Source organism: Triturus cristatus, chromosome 6 (genome assembly GCF_964204655.1).
Source record: "Triturus cristatus chromosome 6, aTriCri1.1, whole genome shotgun sequence".
Classification (NCBI taxonomy): Eukaryota; Metazoa; Chordata; class Amphibia; order Caudata; family Salamandridae; genus Triturus; species Triturus cristatus.
In genome coordinates this window covers 22,967,536-22,982,169 of record NC_140589.1, presented here as the reverse complement: position 1 = coordinate 22,982,169, position 14,634 = coordinate 22,967,536, and the positions used below count along the sequence as shown (strand labels likewise).

Here is a 14,634-nt window from a genome sequence, read left to right as displayed (position 1 = left end):
CAGTGGGGATCCTAACACAGTGCAGGTATTCCTCACACAAGTGGCGCTACATTTATCGTGCAAACCAAGGGCGTTCCCCACGAGTCAGGCTCGTGTGGCTTTCCTTATATCCTATTTGGCTGGAAACGCGGCACAATGGGCCGTACCTCTGGTGAGCAGGGACGACCCCATCTTATGTGATTGGGGTGCTTTTCGCGAGGAATTCCTGAAAGTCTTCGACAGAAGGGCTGACTCGTACACGGCGGACCGTGAAATGCTTGAGTTGAGACAGGGATCCAACGACCTGGTGCAGTATCTCAACGCGTTCCGAAGGCTGGTTGCGGAAACCAAGTGGCCTGTTGCTAAACAGACGGCGCTCTTCCATCACGGGCTGTGCGATGAGCTCAAGGACGCCGTGGCTCATATTGACCCACAACCCAAGACATGTGAGGGCCTTATCAACCTGGTATTACGGCTGGAACATAGGCTAAGTGAAAGAAAGGGGGATCATGGGAGAAAAGGAAACTCCCTTCCATCCTATGTGACAGTGGGAAGTCCTGAAACTTCCACCGCATCCAAGGGAGAACCCATGGACATCGGCGCAATACGAGCGAGCCTCACAGCCACGGAGAAAGAGTCACGCCGTAAACAAGGATTGTGCCTATATTGTGGCAAAAAAGGCCACTACGTACGTGAATGCCCTGCCAAACCGAAGACGTCACGTTATCGGGCCAACCGGTCGGTAACAGCCGTGGTGGACGTACCGGCGGAAAACTAGAGGACTCCCAGACCAAAGAAGGGGCATTTCGGAGTCACTCATCCATCCCTTCACTTTCCAACTCGGTCACTAAGGGACAACGACACCTGTTTCTCACGGTGCATGTGGGAGTGCATGACCAGTGGATACCCGTTGTGGCCATGGTGGATTCAGGGGCCACTGGCATGTTTATGGACCACAACGAGACATGCAGGCTAGGGCTAGTGCTTCTTCCCAAGGCTGTACCCGAAGACGTCTATGCTGTAGACGGAAGGCGATTGGTGACGGGGCCCATCGGGCAGCACACGGGGGTCCTTCCGATGAGATGTGGGAGGAACCATTTGGAACAAATCGATTTTTTTTGATAAACTTCTTTTTATTGTGTTTTGCGGCATAAAGAACAATATCAGGAATAATATACAGCAGTGCAGTGAACAAGGCATCAGTATCTGCAATCAGGAAAGCATCAACAGGCAAGTGCAAAAACCCTCCCGCCCCCTCCCATCCCCCGTCCCCCCCCCCTGTGCACCCACCCTTCAAAACAGGCCCCCCAACCATTTCCCCCATATCTTGCGAAATTTTTTTGGGCAGCCCCGTGCAGCGTATAGCGACCGCTCCTGAGCCGCACACCAATCCACCCCTCTACTCCAGGTAGCCACTCTGGGCGGGTCTGGCTGTGACCACACTGCCGCTATGTCTCTCTTAGCCACCATAAGGGCAGTGGTGAGGAAGTACTTCTCATTACGGGACCCGTCCATCCCGTCCATGATGCCCAGCAGGGCCATTCTAGGCTCGTGGGGGACCTCCCAACCCAGGACCTCCGCTAGATCGGCCTCGATCGCTGCCCAGTAGTCCCCCAGACGAGGGCAAGACCATACCATGTGGAAAAAATCTGCCGGAACCTCCCCACAGCGAGTGCAAGAGGCGTCCGCGCGGAGGCCCGCACGATACAGGCGGTCCGGGGTCAAATAGGCAGTGTGGAGGTAATAAAGTTGGATAAGCCGCAGCCTAGCGGAGGTGGTAAGCGATCGAGGGCCCATAAGGGCGTCCCTCCAGTCCGCCTCATCCAGGGGTCCCACCCAAGCCTCCCATCGCTGCTTTAGCCCGCTCCAATCCACCGGTGTATTGTTAATTAGGGATTTATAAATGCGGGATATGCCCCCCCTCCCAAGATACCCCAACATCACCTGGGCCTCAGGCGGACTATGGGAAGGCAGTCTGGAATCTAGAGGGACGTGAGCCCGAACCGCGTGGCGCAATTGAAGGTAGCGGTAGAATTGAGAAGGCTGCAGCGAGAAGCGGGTCCGAAGCTCCTGGAAGGAACACATGCGGCTTCCACGCCATATATCGCCCAGACAGGAGATACCGAGAAGATCCCACTGCCGAAAGCCCGTTAGTCCCACCACCTCCCGCAGCCACGTCCCGTGCCAAAGCGGAGTGAGTTGCGTGGACGTTCCCGACCATCTGGTGTGTCGCAAGGCCGCGCGCCACGCGAGAAAGGGAGCCCGCACGACGCCGGGGAGCGACAGGGGGATCGTTGTGCCATAGAGCATGTTTTGGATGGAGGAGAACCCGAGGCAGTTCACCTCGAGTCGATAAGCCGGGTCGCCCCAGCCCCCTGAGAACCAATCGTGGACCACCAGTAGTTGGGTGGCCAGATAGTAGAGGTAGAGGTTGGTCATGCTTAGGCCGCCGTCGTAGGAGGGGACCCTGCAGCGGTCCAAGGCCAGCCGAGGTCGACCACCGCCCCAAAGGAATTTGGTCACCATCTTATCCAGGTCCCGGAACCACGGGCGCGGAAAGGGGCATGGAGTGTTCTGCAGCATGTAAAGAAACTTGGGGAGGATCATCATCTTATATAAGGCGACTCTCCCTAGCGGATTCAAAGGGAGGGCCTGCCACCGGAGCATATCTGATCTGGCTTTGTTTACTACTGGAGCCACATTGAGTGCCCAGCAGAGTTCCGGGAGGAGGGTGACCCAGATCCCCAGGTACTTAAAGGAGAGTCTCCGGAGGGGAATATCTGATTGCCAGTCGAAACACTCCCGCGACGGGTGTAGCGGGACTAGAACAGATTTTTTGGGGTTCAGATGGAGACCCGACGCCTGGCCAAACCGATGGAGGATCCGGCGGACCCGGGGCCCCGAGGTCGCTGGGTCGGAAAGATAGAGGAGGACATCGTCCGCGTATAGGGCAATCTTATCGGGGGCCACAGCTGGCCATTCCCATCCGCGAAGAACGGGATCCGCGCGAATCAGCATTGCCAGGGGTTCCATGGCCAACGCAAAAAGGAGGGGCGAGAGCGGACAACCCTGGCGCGTCCCCCGACCTATGGGAAACGGGCGAGAGAGAGCCCCGTTGACCAACACCCGGGCCCGCGGGTGCGCGTACAGGACCGCTACCATGGCACGGAACCGGGGGCCGAAACCCATGCGTTCCAGGACGTCGGCCAAGTACGCCCATCCCACGGAGTCGAAGGCCTTTTCAAAGTCAACCAGGAGGAGGGCCAGATAGGGAGAAAGGCGGCCGCGGTGCGCCATCGCAAGATGTAGGCGCCGCAGGCAGTGTCTGGTCCCCCGCTCCGGCATAAAGCCGCATTGATCCGGGTGGACCAAGGAGGCAAGCGACGGGCGCAACCGCTGTGCCAGGACCGTAGCATAGATTTTGAGTTCGGTGTTGATAAGGGATATCGGCCGATAGTCGGAGCAGGACCGCGAGGGAGGCTGAGTCTTGGGGAGGGCAACTATGGTTGCCGTGTCCGTCTCGGGCCGGAACGAGCCCGTTTCCACCACGGCTGCAAAAAGGTCCCGAAGCCTCGGGGCCAGCATCTCACGATAGTGAGCGTAGTACTCCTGGGGGAACCCGTCGGGTCCCGGGGTCTTCCCAGGTGCCAAGCGGCCAATGGCCTCCTCGATCTCCTGCAGCTCGATCGGCGAATCAAGGGTCTCGGAAACCTCGGGCTGCAACCGCGTAAGTGTCACCGCGGTCGTCCCCAGCAATTCCTCAAGGGAGAGCGTGGACGGCCTGTGGCGGTATAGCTGGGAGTAATAGTCAGCGAACGCCTGGGCTATCGCCACCGAGGCTGTGTGAGTACCACCCCCTGGGTCCGCGATGGCCGGAATGATCCGTCCCGCCCGGGGATAGGTCGCCAGCCGGTGGAGAAGAGTGCCGTTTTTGTCTCCCCACCCGTAGACCCGGGCCACCGAGGAGCGCCATAGAATCTTCGCCGCCTCCAGGGAATGGAGGCGAATCTCTTCCCGCAGGAAGGCCAATCGACGAGATCTGGCGGCATCGTCCAACTCCCCCAGACCGCGCTCCAATTCCACGGCTTGGGCTTCGCATTCCGCGAGCTTCTGGGATTGGGCCCGCCGTTGGCGCTGCAGATGCCCCTTAGCGGCGCCCCGGACAGTCGCCTTGCCGGCCTCCCACAAGACGGCAGGGGAGGTGACAGAGCCCTTGTTATGGGAGTAGTAGGCGGCGATTTCGCCCCCGACCGCCTTCCGGAAAGCCTTGTCGTGGAGGAACCAGGCGTTCAGACGCCACATCGGACGGGCAGAGAGGGGTGGGGGACCAAGAGCGAGGAGCACAGGCGAGTGGTCCGAAAGGCCCCTCGGAAGAATGCGTACATCTCGCACCCCCGCGCAGTCGGTGGATGGTACGAAGATGAGGTCGATCCGGGCATGGGAGTGATGGGCCGCCGATGTGTGGGTGTATTGGCGTGCCTGTGGGTGCCAGATCCGCCAGACATCGCAGAGGCCCTGCGATTCAGCCCAGGATGAGAGCTGTTTTGCGCGGGCGACGCGGGACAGGGAGACCGGGCCCGTCGAGTCCAGGGGAGGCGAGTAGACGGCGTTGAAATCTCCGCCGAGAATGAGGGAGCCCGCCGGAAGTGTCGGGAGGAGACCCGCCGCGTGGGAGAGGGCCGACTGCAAGAGGGATGGCGCCGCATAAAGGGACATCAGGGTAAGGGGTCGCCCCTCCAGATTGCCAGAAACCACCACTACCATACCTTGGGGGTCCAAATGCACCCGGGACAGGACAAAGGGGAAGGACTTGCGGAGCAAAATGGCCACCCCTCGGGATCCCCGTGCAAAACCGGAATGCCATACCCTGTCATAACCGTAGCGGCCAAGGAAGGGGCAGTTGTTACCCAACAGGTGAGTCTCCTGGAGGAGGAGTACATCGATCTCAGCGCGTTGCGCGTATTTGAGGACCGCCATACGTTTAAAACGGTCCAGAAGACCATTGACGTTCCAGGATAGTATGCGCATGGCGGCCCTAGGGACAGGCGGGTCAGCCATGGTCTAGGACAGGAGAGGGGGCCAGTAGGGGCGCGGCTGAGCAGGCCCCCAGAGAGGAAGGACAACGGGACATCGGGCAGGAGAGCAAGCCAAACAGCACATGATGCCTTAGTACAACAATTAAGAGGGAGTCATCCCCCACCAACAAAGTCTTCCCAACGGGGAAGAAACAACCCCAAACCAACCCCAAACCCCCCCCCCCCACCCTACACTTCGAAAACGGAAGCATCTGTCGCCCGAACCAAATGGAAGAACCACCAAGCTAAAACGCTCGGGCTTGAGCGCTAGTGGACCCCTGATACCGATAAATTCAAACCTGAGTTACCTGCCCTGGCCAAGAGCAACACTGATAACGGAGCATCCCATCCCCGTCCAGGCATCCCCAGCCCCCCCTCCCCCAAAGGAAGCAAAGTGAGTCAAATGTTGGGGCTGCGAGAGAGGTCCGAAGAGTCCACCAATTCGACCGGCTGAGTTGCAGGGCCCGTGGGCCGGGGCGGCACGGTCCGCCGTCCATCTGCCCCGGGACTGGCGTGTGCGGCCGAGGAGGCAGAGGAGGCTCTCGACCCTCGGCGTGACCTTCTCCCAGAGCGCGTGGTGATCACCTCCTCCGCTGTGCGCTCCCGGGGTAACGTGCGGTGCCGCCGACGGGTCTTCGATGTCCGGGGCCTTCCTCGTCCCCCCCGCATACCCATAGGCGAGCCGCGTCCAGAGCACTGCAGGGGGTGCTCCTCCGTCAACCAGGCCCAGGCCGCCCGCGGGGTATCGAAGAACAAAGTCTTGTGCTGGAAGACGACCCGGAGGCGGGCCGGGAACTGGAGCAGATACTGGAGTCCCAGAGAGCGCATCTTTTGTTTCACTTCCGTGTAGGAGCGGCGTTGCTCCTGGACTTCGCGGGTGTAGTCCGGAAATATCATGATTTTGTGGTTCTGGTAATGGAGGGCGCCCTGGCAGCGGGCCTCGCGGAGGATGGCGTCCCGGTCGCGGAAGTTCAAAAGTTTGAGGATGAACGGCCGGGGAGGCGCACCTGGGGGCCTGGGGGCCAGTGAGCGGTGGGCTCTCTCCACCACGAACGAGGGAGATAGGCTGCCCGCCGGCATCCAGGACCGGAACCATCGCTCCATGAAGTCGTCCGCTCGGCCCGATTCAACTCCCTCCGGAAATCCCACTAAGCGCAGGTTGTTGCGCCGGGCGCGATTTTCTGCATCCTCGACCCGGCGGTGTAGTTCCTTAGAGTGGGTGGTCAACTCTCGAACCTGGTCCTGTAGGTGGCGGATGTCGTCCTCGGCGGTGGAGATCCGGGATTCGGCCTCGGAAATGCGGGCGGTGGCATTCCGCAGATCCTGTCGGAGAAGAGCAACGTCCACTTTGACCTCTCCCACCATGCCCTCGAGGGAGGCGCGGGAGGAGTTGATGGCCTGCAGGATGGCAGCAAGGTCCGTGGCAGGGGCCGGGGCCGGCGCGGCCGTGGAGCCGGGCCCCTTGTCGGTAGTCGTAAATTTGTCCATCCTGGTTTGGGTGGCCCCGGACGCTGGCTTGTTGGCTTTGTCTTTGCCCATATCTGTGGCGGCCGTCCGTGAATCAGGGCAACGAGCGAACGTCACACCCGCAGAGCGTCAGGGGGTGCTCGAGCGGACAGGGCCCGACACGGCCAGCCCCAGCGGTCAGCCTCCGGCGGGGTCCCCAGCGGGGCAACGAGTCCGATCCCTCGCCTCAGTCGTGGCCGCGAGCCTCTCTCAGCGAAGCAAGGTCCAGCAGCGCAGCCCACAGTCCCCGGGCGGCGGGTCGTTCCTCAAGGGCACCGCCGCCGGGAATCGCCAGGGCCAGCCCTCCGGGGCATAGCCCACCTCTCCAGGGGGGACACCTCGCCCGAGCGGTCCCTCCGCCGCCCCCAGGGGGGGGGCACGGTGTCGCCTGTCGACTTGCTGGATCCGGGGCCCCAAACGACGATGAGGGGGGGAGGAGGGGGGGGGGGGGGGGGGGAACAGCAGCGACACCCCCCGACCGCCGATGTGCGGCCCGAAGCAGTGAGGACCCCTCCACCCCCGGGACCGGAGGCCAGTCTCTGAGCCGCGGGGCCGGGGCAGCGCCGCAGCCAGGAGGAGAGGTTGTAGAGAGGGAGGGGGGGGGAGCGGGGGTACGGGTCTCCCCGGCCGCCGACGCACGGCCCGATGGGGGGGTCTCTCCCCTCCGCCCCCGACCCCCGCAGCCGCCCCGGTGAAGCGATCCTCCGCCGCCGCACTCACCGCCTATTCCTGCTCTCAGGCTCCGCTCGGGGGGGGGGGGGGTCCCAGCACAGCATGCCAGGGGGCCTCGGGCTGCAGCTGCGAGGCAGGACAGCACCCAGCCGGTGCACCAGCTCGCCGCCGCAGGCCTCGGGACACCAGGGCAGGTCCAGCAGCGTTGGTGGGGGAGAGTGGGGGGAGACCGGGCCCCGGCCGTCGACACCCGGCCCGAAGGGGAGGGCCCCCACCACCTCCAGCCCCACAGCAGCTCAGGTCGTCCCACCAGGGAGTGCCCCACTCACCGCCCGGCCTTCCGTCCGGCACCACAGCCCGGAATGGGCCCCACAGCACCTCGCCGCCAGCCACAGGATCCCAGGTCGGGGCCCCACCGAGGGGGGGGCCGCCACTGCCGCAGCGACGATCTCACCGGGCCTCCAGGATTCCCAGGCCCAGCACCCTCGTGGGCGCCGCGGTCTCGAGTAGCTGCGCGCCCGCACCCAGCGTCAGGGATCAAAGCCGCCTCCCGCCGGGCGCCGATAACAGGCAGCAATCACAGCTCCAGGGGGGCGGTCGCGCCCCAAACTCGCACCAGGAACAGCCAGGCGGGCCCGGGCCCCAAAACTGATGAAATCAGCCGGCCAGGGCAGGATCAGGCGAGGAAGAAAGGATCGGCGGGGTCTTACAGCCGGAGCCTCACGGCAGAGCAGCCATGCCGGTCAGGCGCCACCTAGCGCTCCCGGAACAAATCGATTTTAACATCATCCGAGCGCCCCAATATGGCGTCATATTGGGATTGCCGTGGCTACAGAAACACAACCCCTCTGTGGATTGGCCAACACATCGCATCGAACTGACGTCACCGTATTGCATCCTGCATTGTGGAATAAGAACGGAATCCCTTGACGCAGATGAGAGCGGGAGTCAGACGGTGGCTACAGCGGCAGAAAAAGATGTGGCTCTCCCCCAGGCTTATCACAGTTTTGAGGATGTATTTGATGAGGTGAAGGCGGAAGTGCTACCACCACATAGACAGTTTGACTGCCAGATCGACCTGGTGCCAGGGGCCAGCGTTCCCAGCGGCAGGCTGTATGCCCTGACGGAGCCTGAAAACGTGCATCTCCGGGGGTACCTGGATAAACTCCTCAAGCTAGGATTCATCCGCCCGTCCAAGTCTCCGGCCGCTTCGCCACTCTTCTTCATCCCGAAGGCTAATGGGGAGCTGAGAGCCTGTGTGGACTTTAGGGCATTGAATGCGATAACCGTAAAGAATCGGTACCCCTTGCCTCTCATCAGTGTACTTCTGGAACAGGTCAAGAAAGCACGTATCTACACCAAGTTGGATTTGAAAGGGGCATACCATCTGGTGCGCATGAGGGACGGAGACGAGTGGAAGACCGCCTTTAAGACCAGGTTCGGCCTTTTTGAGTACCTCGTCATGCCGTTCGGTCTGTGCAACGCCCCGGCAGCCTTTCAGTACTTTTTGAATGAGGTATTCAGAGAGGAGTTGGATATCTACGTGGTCGTATATATCGACGACATCCTCATCTATTCGTCCAGTGTGGAGGAGCACGTACACCACGTCAAAGCTGTGCTCCAAAAGCTGAGGGAAAACATGCTGTTTTGTAAACTCAGCAAGTGTGACTTCCATGTCACATCCGTGGAATTCCTCGGAGTGATGCTGAGTCCAGAGGGACAGGAGATGGCAGAACGAAAGATCAAGGCGGTGAAAGAATGGCCGGTGCCCCAAAGCGTGAAGGACGTCCAAAGTTTCATTGGCTTCGCCAACTTTTACAGGCGGTTTATAGATGGATTTTCAGGATTGGTGGCCCCAATCACACAGCTACTGAGGAAGTCCAAGGAGTTTGTCCGGTCCCCTGAAGCGAACAAAGCCTTTGAGGCCCTGAAAAGCGCCTTTGGTAAGGCGCCGGTGTTGGCTCACCCCGATCCGGATCTCCCCTACGTGGTGGAAGCGGACGCATCGGATGTGGCGCTGGGGGCTATCTTGTCCCAACGCAACCACGACACAGGGGTGCTTCATCCCGTTGCGTACATGTCCCGCAAACTCAACGACGCCGAACGCAACTACCATATTGCGGAGAAGGAGCTTCTCGCAATCAAGGACGCCTTCACTGAATGGAGGCATTGGTTGATGGGGGCAAGACATGTGGTATCGGTGTACACGGACCATCGGAACCTACAGTTCATGACGGCCACAAGACACCTTTCTTCCAGACAGCTGCGGTGGATGATCTTCTTTGCGGGGTTCAACTTCCGCATCACATATCGGCCGGGGACGGAAAACCGGAAGGCGGACGCCCTGTCCCGTCAATCTGCAGTTAAGGAACCATTGCCTGCGACCGAGCATTCCATCATTTCCCCGAGGATGGTATTGGGGGTTATCCAACCGGATACTTTCCTGAGGGGAATAAAGAGAGGGATCAGGTCATTCGCATGGCGGAGGTGGCTCCTCAGTCACAGAGAATGGCAGCTGAAGGACGGGATACCCCTGAAGGGCAGGTGCCTATTGATACCCACGCCTAGGCTAAGGAAACAAGCATTCATCTGGTGCCATGACTCTCCATGCGCAGGTCATTTGGGCTTTGAAAAAACGGTGGCTAGCATGGGACGGCATTTCTGGTGGCCAACCATGAGAGTGGATGTCAGGAGGTGGGGACAGGAGTGTCCTACGTGTGCTACCATGAAGGCCGACCATGGCCGAACCCAAGGGCTCTTACATCCACTTCCGACCCCGGATAGACCATGGGATAGCATATCACTGGACTTCGTGGTGGGCCTACCGGTAGACCAGGGGATGACGGCAATACTGGTGGTGGTGGATTACTTGACGAAAATGGGGCACTTCATCCCCTGCAAGAGAGTCCCTACGGCCGGGGAATTGGCGTCACTACTCCTAAAGAATGTGGTACGACTGCATGGATTACCTGGGGTGATCGTGTCGGACCGGGGGTCGCAGTTTACTGCGCAATTCTGGAAGACTTGGTGCACTGCGCTGCATGTTAAGACCGCCCTGTCCACCAGCTACCACCCTCAAACGGACGGCCAAACCGAGCGCCTGAACCAAACGCTCAAACAGTATCTGCGATGTTTTGTGGACCAGGGCAGGGAAGAATGGGTCGACTTGCTATGGGTTGCAGAGATAGCCTATAACAACGCCACTCACAGCTCCACACAGTCATCTCCATTCTATAGCAACTATGGCCAACATCCCAGGTTCTTGCCATTTCTACATCCGTTCAGAGAGGACAGGATTCCCGCCACAGCGGACAGGGTGGCACACATAAAAGACACGTTGATGCGCTCAAGGGCTGTCCTAATAGAGGCCAAGAGAAGATACAAGGCTGCGGCAGACAGGAAGAGAAGGCCCGGGCCACTGTACCGCACTGGAGACTACGTCTGGATATCCACAAGAAACATGAGGTTTCGAAAGAACAGTGTGTTCCATCCCAAGTACATGGGCCCCTATCGAATTACCAAGTGTATGGGTCCCGTGAACGTGAAGGTGTGCTTGCCCCAGTCATTGCGGATACACCCTGTCTTTCATGTATCATTGCTCAAACCAGCACCCTCCAAGCCGTCTGGGACACCTAGGCCGGTATGCGTGGAGTCGGAGGTGGAGTATGAAGTGTCGGGCATACGGGCGTCCAAATGGCGCAGGGGGAAGCTGTGGTACTTGGTTGCGTGGAAAGGCTATGGCCCGGAGGAGCAGTCATGGGAACCGGCTGAAGGGGTTCATGCTCCGCGCTTGGTCTCCTTGTTCCATCGGCGTTTTCCTGCCAGCGCTGGACCCGTGGGGAGCCGCTGAGAGGGAGGATGTACTGTCAAGAATTCCTGTCATGCGAGGGGAGGAAAACGGTACCCAGCGAAAACGGACTACATCCCCCAGGATGCTTAGCGGTTGAGAGGTTATGTAAACAGGAGAGCTGTTACATAACTCAAGGAAAACACGCCCTTATGTAAACAGGAGAGCTGTTACATAACTCAAGGAAAACACGCCCTTATGTAAACAGGAGAGCTGTTACATAACTCAAGGAAAACACGCCCTATAAAGGGAGGAACCGGGAGGTACAACGCTGTCGGATATTGTGTTTACACCGACGTACCTGCTTAGTGAAGAGCAGTGTTCCGGAGTGGTGCTCCAGTAAGGCAAGAACGGAGGTAGGTCGAGTCGTTACTCCCTGGGCCGTGTCTTGCCCCATCGTCACCTGTGAAGGACCCGGAAGCTCTACCGGATAACCATTGAGCTTCGCTTTTTGACTCGGCTGAGTCAAAGCGCAGTGGCGCTTTTGCTGGTTGGAGTCGTAACTCCCAGCCCGACCAGAGATACAGGGACTGCCAGCTGTAACGCACACCAGGAGGTGTTTGCCGCGTTACAGACTCGGAAGTCCACAGGATCGATCGAGCGGCTGCTCTCGGTTCAGTCTTCTTTGCTTGTGATTGGGGTATCGGTGACGCATCATCAGGAGGTGACTCCGCGTCCCGGTGCAGTCTGAGGAAGAGGTTGAGCGGCTGCTCCCTTCAGGTAGAGACCCCGGCTGGGTGTTTCCCTGACTCCTCGATTCTCCCCAACACTCTTCGTGCCCCTCACAGCCTACCGATTGGCATTGTCGGCCATTTCATTTCTGCCCTCTGTTGGCATACGCCGGGATCGGCGTATATGCAGAGGACGGTTAGGACCATCCGTGCTGTGGGCTGGTAACGTACTTAGCCTGGAGGATTCCAGTGACTATAACCTTTGTTTATTCCTTGTATTATTTTTGCCTTCATTAAAATAACTAAACCTTCACAAGTGGTTGCGTTCTCATTATCGTGTCTGTTAAACGATCCTGAGACGTTCAGGGCGTTACAAGGAAGTTTTTATGTGAATCATCCACATGAAATCTTTCACACAGGATGAGCAGCATCTGGAGAGACCTGTTTTTGAAGAGTCCGACATGGTAAAGATGAACCGAATACAGAAAAATCTGACAAAAAAACTGAGCAGAGCTCAGGGAGACTCCCTTACATGACGTGCAGTAGAACATCTGAGGGATTGAGCCTCTGTCTGGAGTGTTCTAGAGGGTGCTGTCGCCTGATTGGCTATATGTCAAATTTGGTTCTTTATTAAAAAAAGGCCCTAGATAGGCAATAAGCGTGTCTTCTAGTGCTATTATTGCCTATGGTACAAGTCTTACTGCTCACTATGGTACCTCCCACTTCGACGATGGAGAATGATTCAAGCATGTGAATCTATGAAAGATACCCCAATACTGGATAATACAAGTTTATCCATGCCCATTTAAAATCCATAAATAAATAACGCATGGCAGGGAACTAGTGATCTGCCAGGTAGAACACTTGATAGAAGATGAGAAATTCAAGGCCTACAGATTGAAAAAAAAACAAAGACTTCAGCCAGGGTTACTTAAGGTAGCAAGAAGACAGAGCAAAGTCATGAAAAGGAGGGAGGTGAGGTTGTTGGGGGCCTTAATGCATACATCCGCGATGAGCGGCATCTGTCCAGATTCGCAAGTAACATCTCCTCATCTTCCTCACTAAGAAGAAACTAACACTAGCAGCAGACATTCACCTACACTACATCAAACACTCTAACTCAACAATTGCTCAATTTAGCAGCAGCCTACACCCAAGACAGATCAACTAGAAAATGAATCCACAGCCCTCAGCTGAAAGGTGGATCTCTGCAGCACGCTGATGAAGCATACGGTCTATCACAGTTAAGCAAATCATATGTTTACATAAAGAATGCGTATCTGAATTTACAGGTGCATGCAATCACAGAGCAGCCATATTCATGGATAGAATGGAGACCCATCATGGTCAACCTTCTTTCAATTGCAAGATTCTGGCAAATATCTACTTAAGTGCTTATTAGGAAAAGCAAAAAACAAAAACACAAAAAAAAGATTTTGTTGGTCTGTTTCCTCCAAGTAGCATAAAATCCCAGTAAGTTGCTGCAATTGAGTCTTACACACAATGCAAATCGTTAAGAAAGTATCAACTTTTGATTTGTTTAATTAACTCACTTTTAGTGTAAAAGTCTGCAAACTTTGTGAGGTAATTGCTGAGGGAAGCCGGAAAGTATTTGCTGGGATCCTGCATGTGACAAAGTGGGGATATGGTCCAGCAGCGTGGCGAAAGAGCAAGCACGTTCACGTCGGTCTCCTCCTCTGAGCTTGGTAGGTTATCCTCCACCATCTAAGGAAAGAGTCATGTAAAAGAGAGTGTTTTAAGAAAAAAACGTGACAACAAAAGCAGTGTCCAGCCCCATAGCAATCACCACGGAGGTGCCTCAGTCTGACATGTGCCAAAGATGAAGTGCCAAGCGATGCATAAGCTCTACAATAAAGTAACAGGCCATAGTTACTATGTAGAAAAGAACCACAACTGTAATGTGCGTAACATACATTCCCCACAAAAATCTACACACAAGCAGCATGCATTCCAGGGAATTTGAGGAGCATCTTAACAGGATACGTGTTCGTCCTGTGTAAACGGAGATATGTTGTATGTGCCTGTGACCAGAATGTAGTACAATTTGGATCATCCTGGGGACTGATAGTTCCAAAATATGATGCAACTGTGTTCTGATGAGTGAGAGCTCTGCCTGGAGTCAGATGGAGGGATCCCCTGAAGATGGGCTGAACGAAAGACAGAATCATCGCTACAAGTTGAGAGGGCAAAAAAGTTTCTTGCTGATGGAATTTGCTGACCTAAATATACTTCATAACTGTATTAAAACTTGCCTGCCTGCGCCTCAACATTGAACCTTATATTTCGCCCTGGCATGAGGGTGCAAACAGACGATGTGGCCATCAGAAAGCTCTCTGGAAAACTGGCACCTTTAGCTCTAGCACAAGAACAGAAAAGCAGAATAAACTAAGAGACTCAAGGCTCTTTAAGATGACTACATCTGCGGCATTAATTCCCTCATGCTTCACTATTCTCCAGGTATGAATAACAAAAAGGTGACATCAGTGAATGGTTTCTCTCCTTATTGGGTCTCAAAGAATCCGCAGAAGCAATACGGGCTTTGATCAGGAAACCCTTCTGAGCTTCCATGTGAAATGTCTAAAGCAGGGCAGCGGCTCTCTTCCACAAGGCAATGATCATCTTCACAATATCTGCCGAGCCTCAATACTCAGGCAAAATCACTTGAAAAAAGGGGTTGATAAATGATGTGCTAGTTTGAGAATAGAACAAAAAAAATAAAGGCGTATTTAAGCCGCTCGGGCACACCACCCTTGGCACTGGGCACCTGTTAAGGTGAAATGCAGTCACTCACAGTGCAAGAGTCAAGGTTGTTGCCCGCTTGTGGTAAGCTGTGGGGGGCAGAAGCTAAATCTGAATGACACCT

General features: G+C 56.7%; 1 protein-coding gene across 1 annotated transcript in view; it reads right to left on the bottom strand.

Moving 5' to 3' along the window:
* Positions 1 to 14,634, bottom strand: part of CUL9 (cullin 9) — a 751,325-nt gene that overhangs the window by 281,147 nt on the left and 455,544 nt on the right. Inside the window, exon 27 of the mRNA XM_085610160.1 lies at positions 13,304 to 13,475. Within this exon, the coding sequence (XP_085466286.1) occupies positions 13,304 to 13,475 (172 nt within the window). The remainder of the gene's footprint in view (positions 1 to 13,303; positions 13,476 to 14,634) is intronic.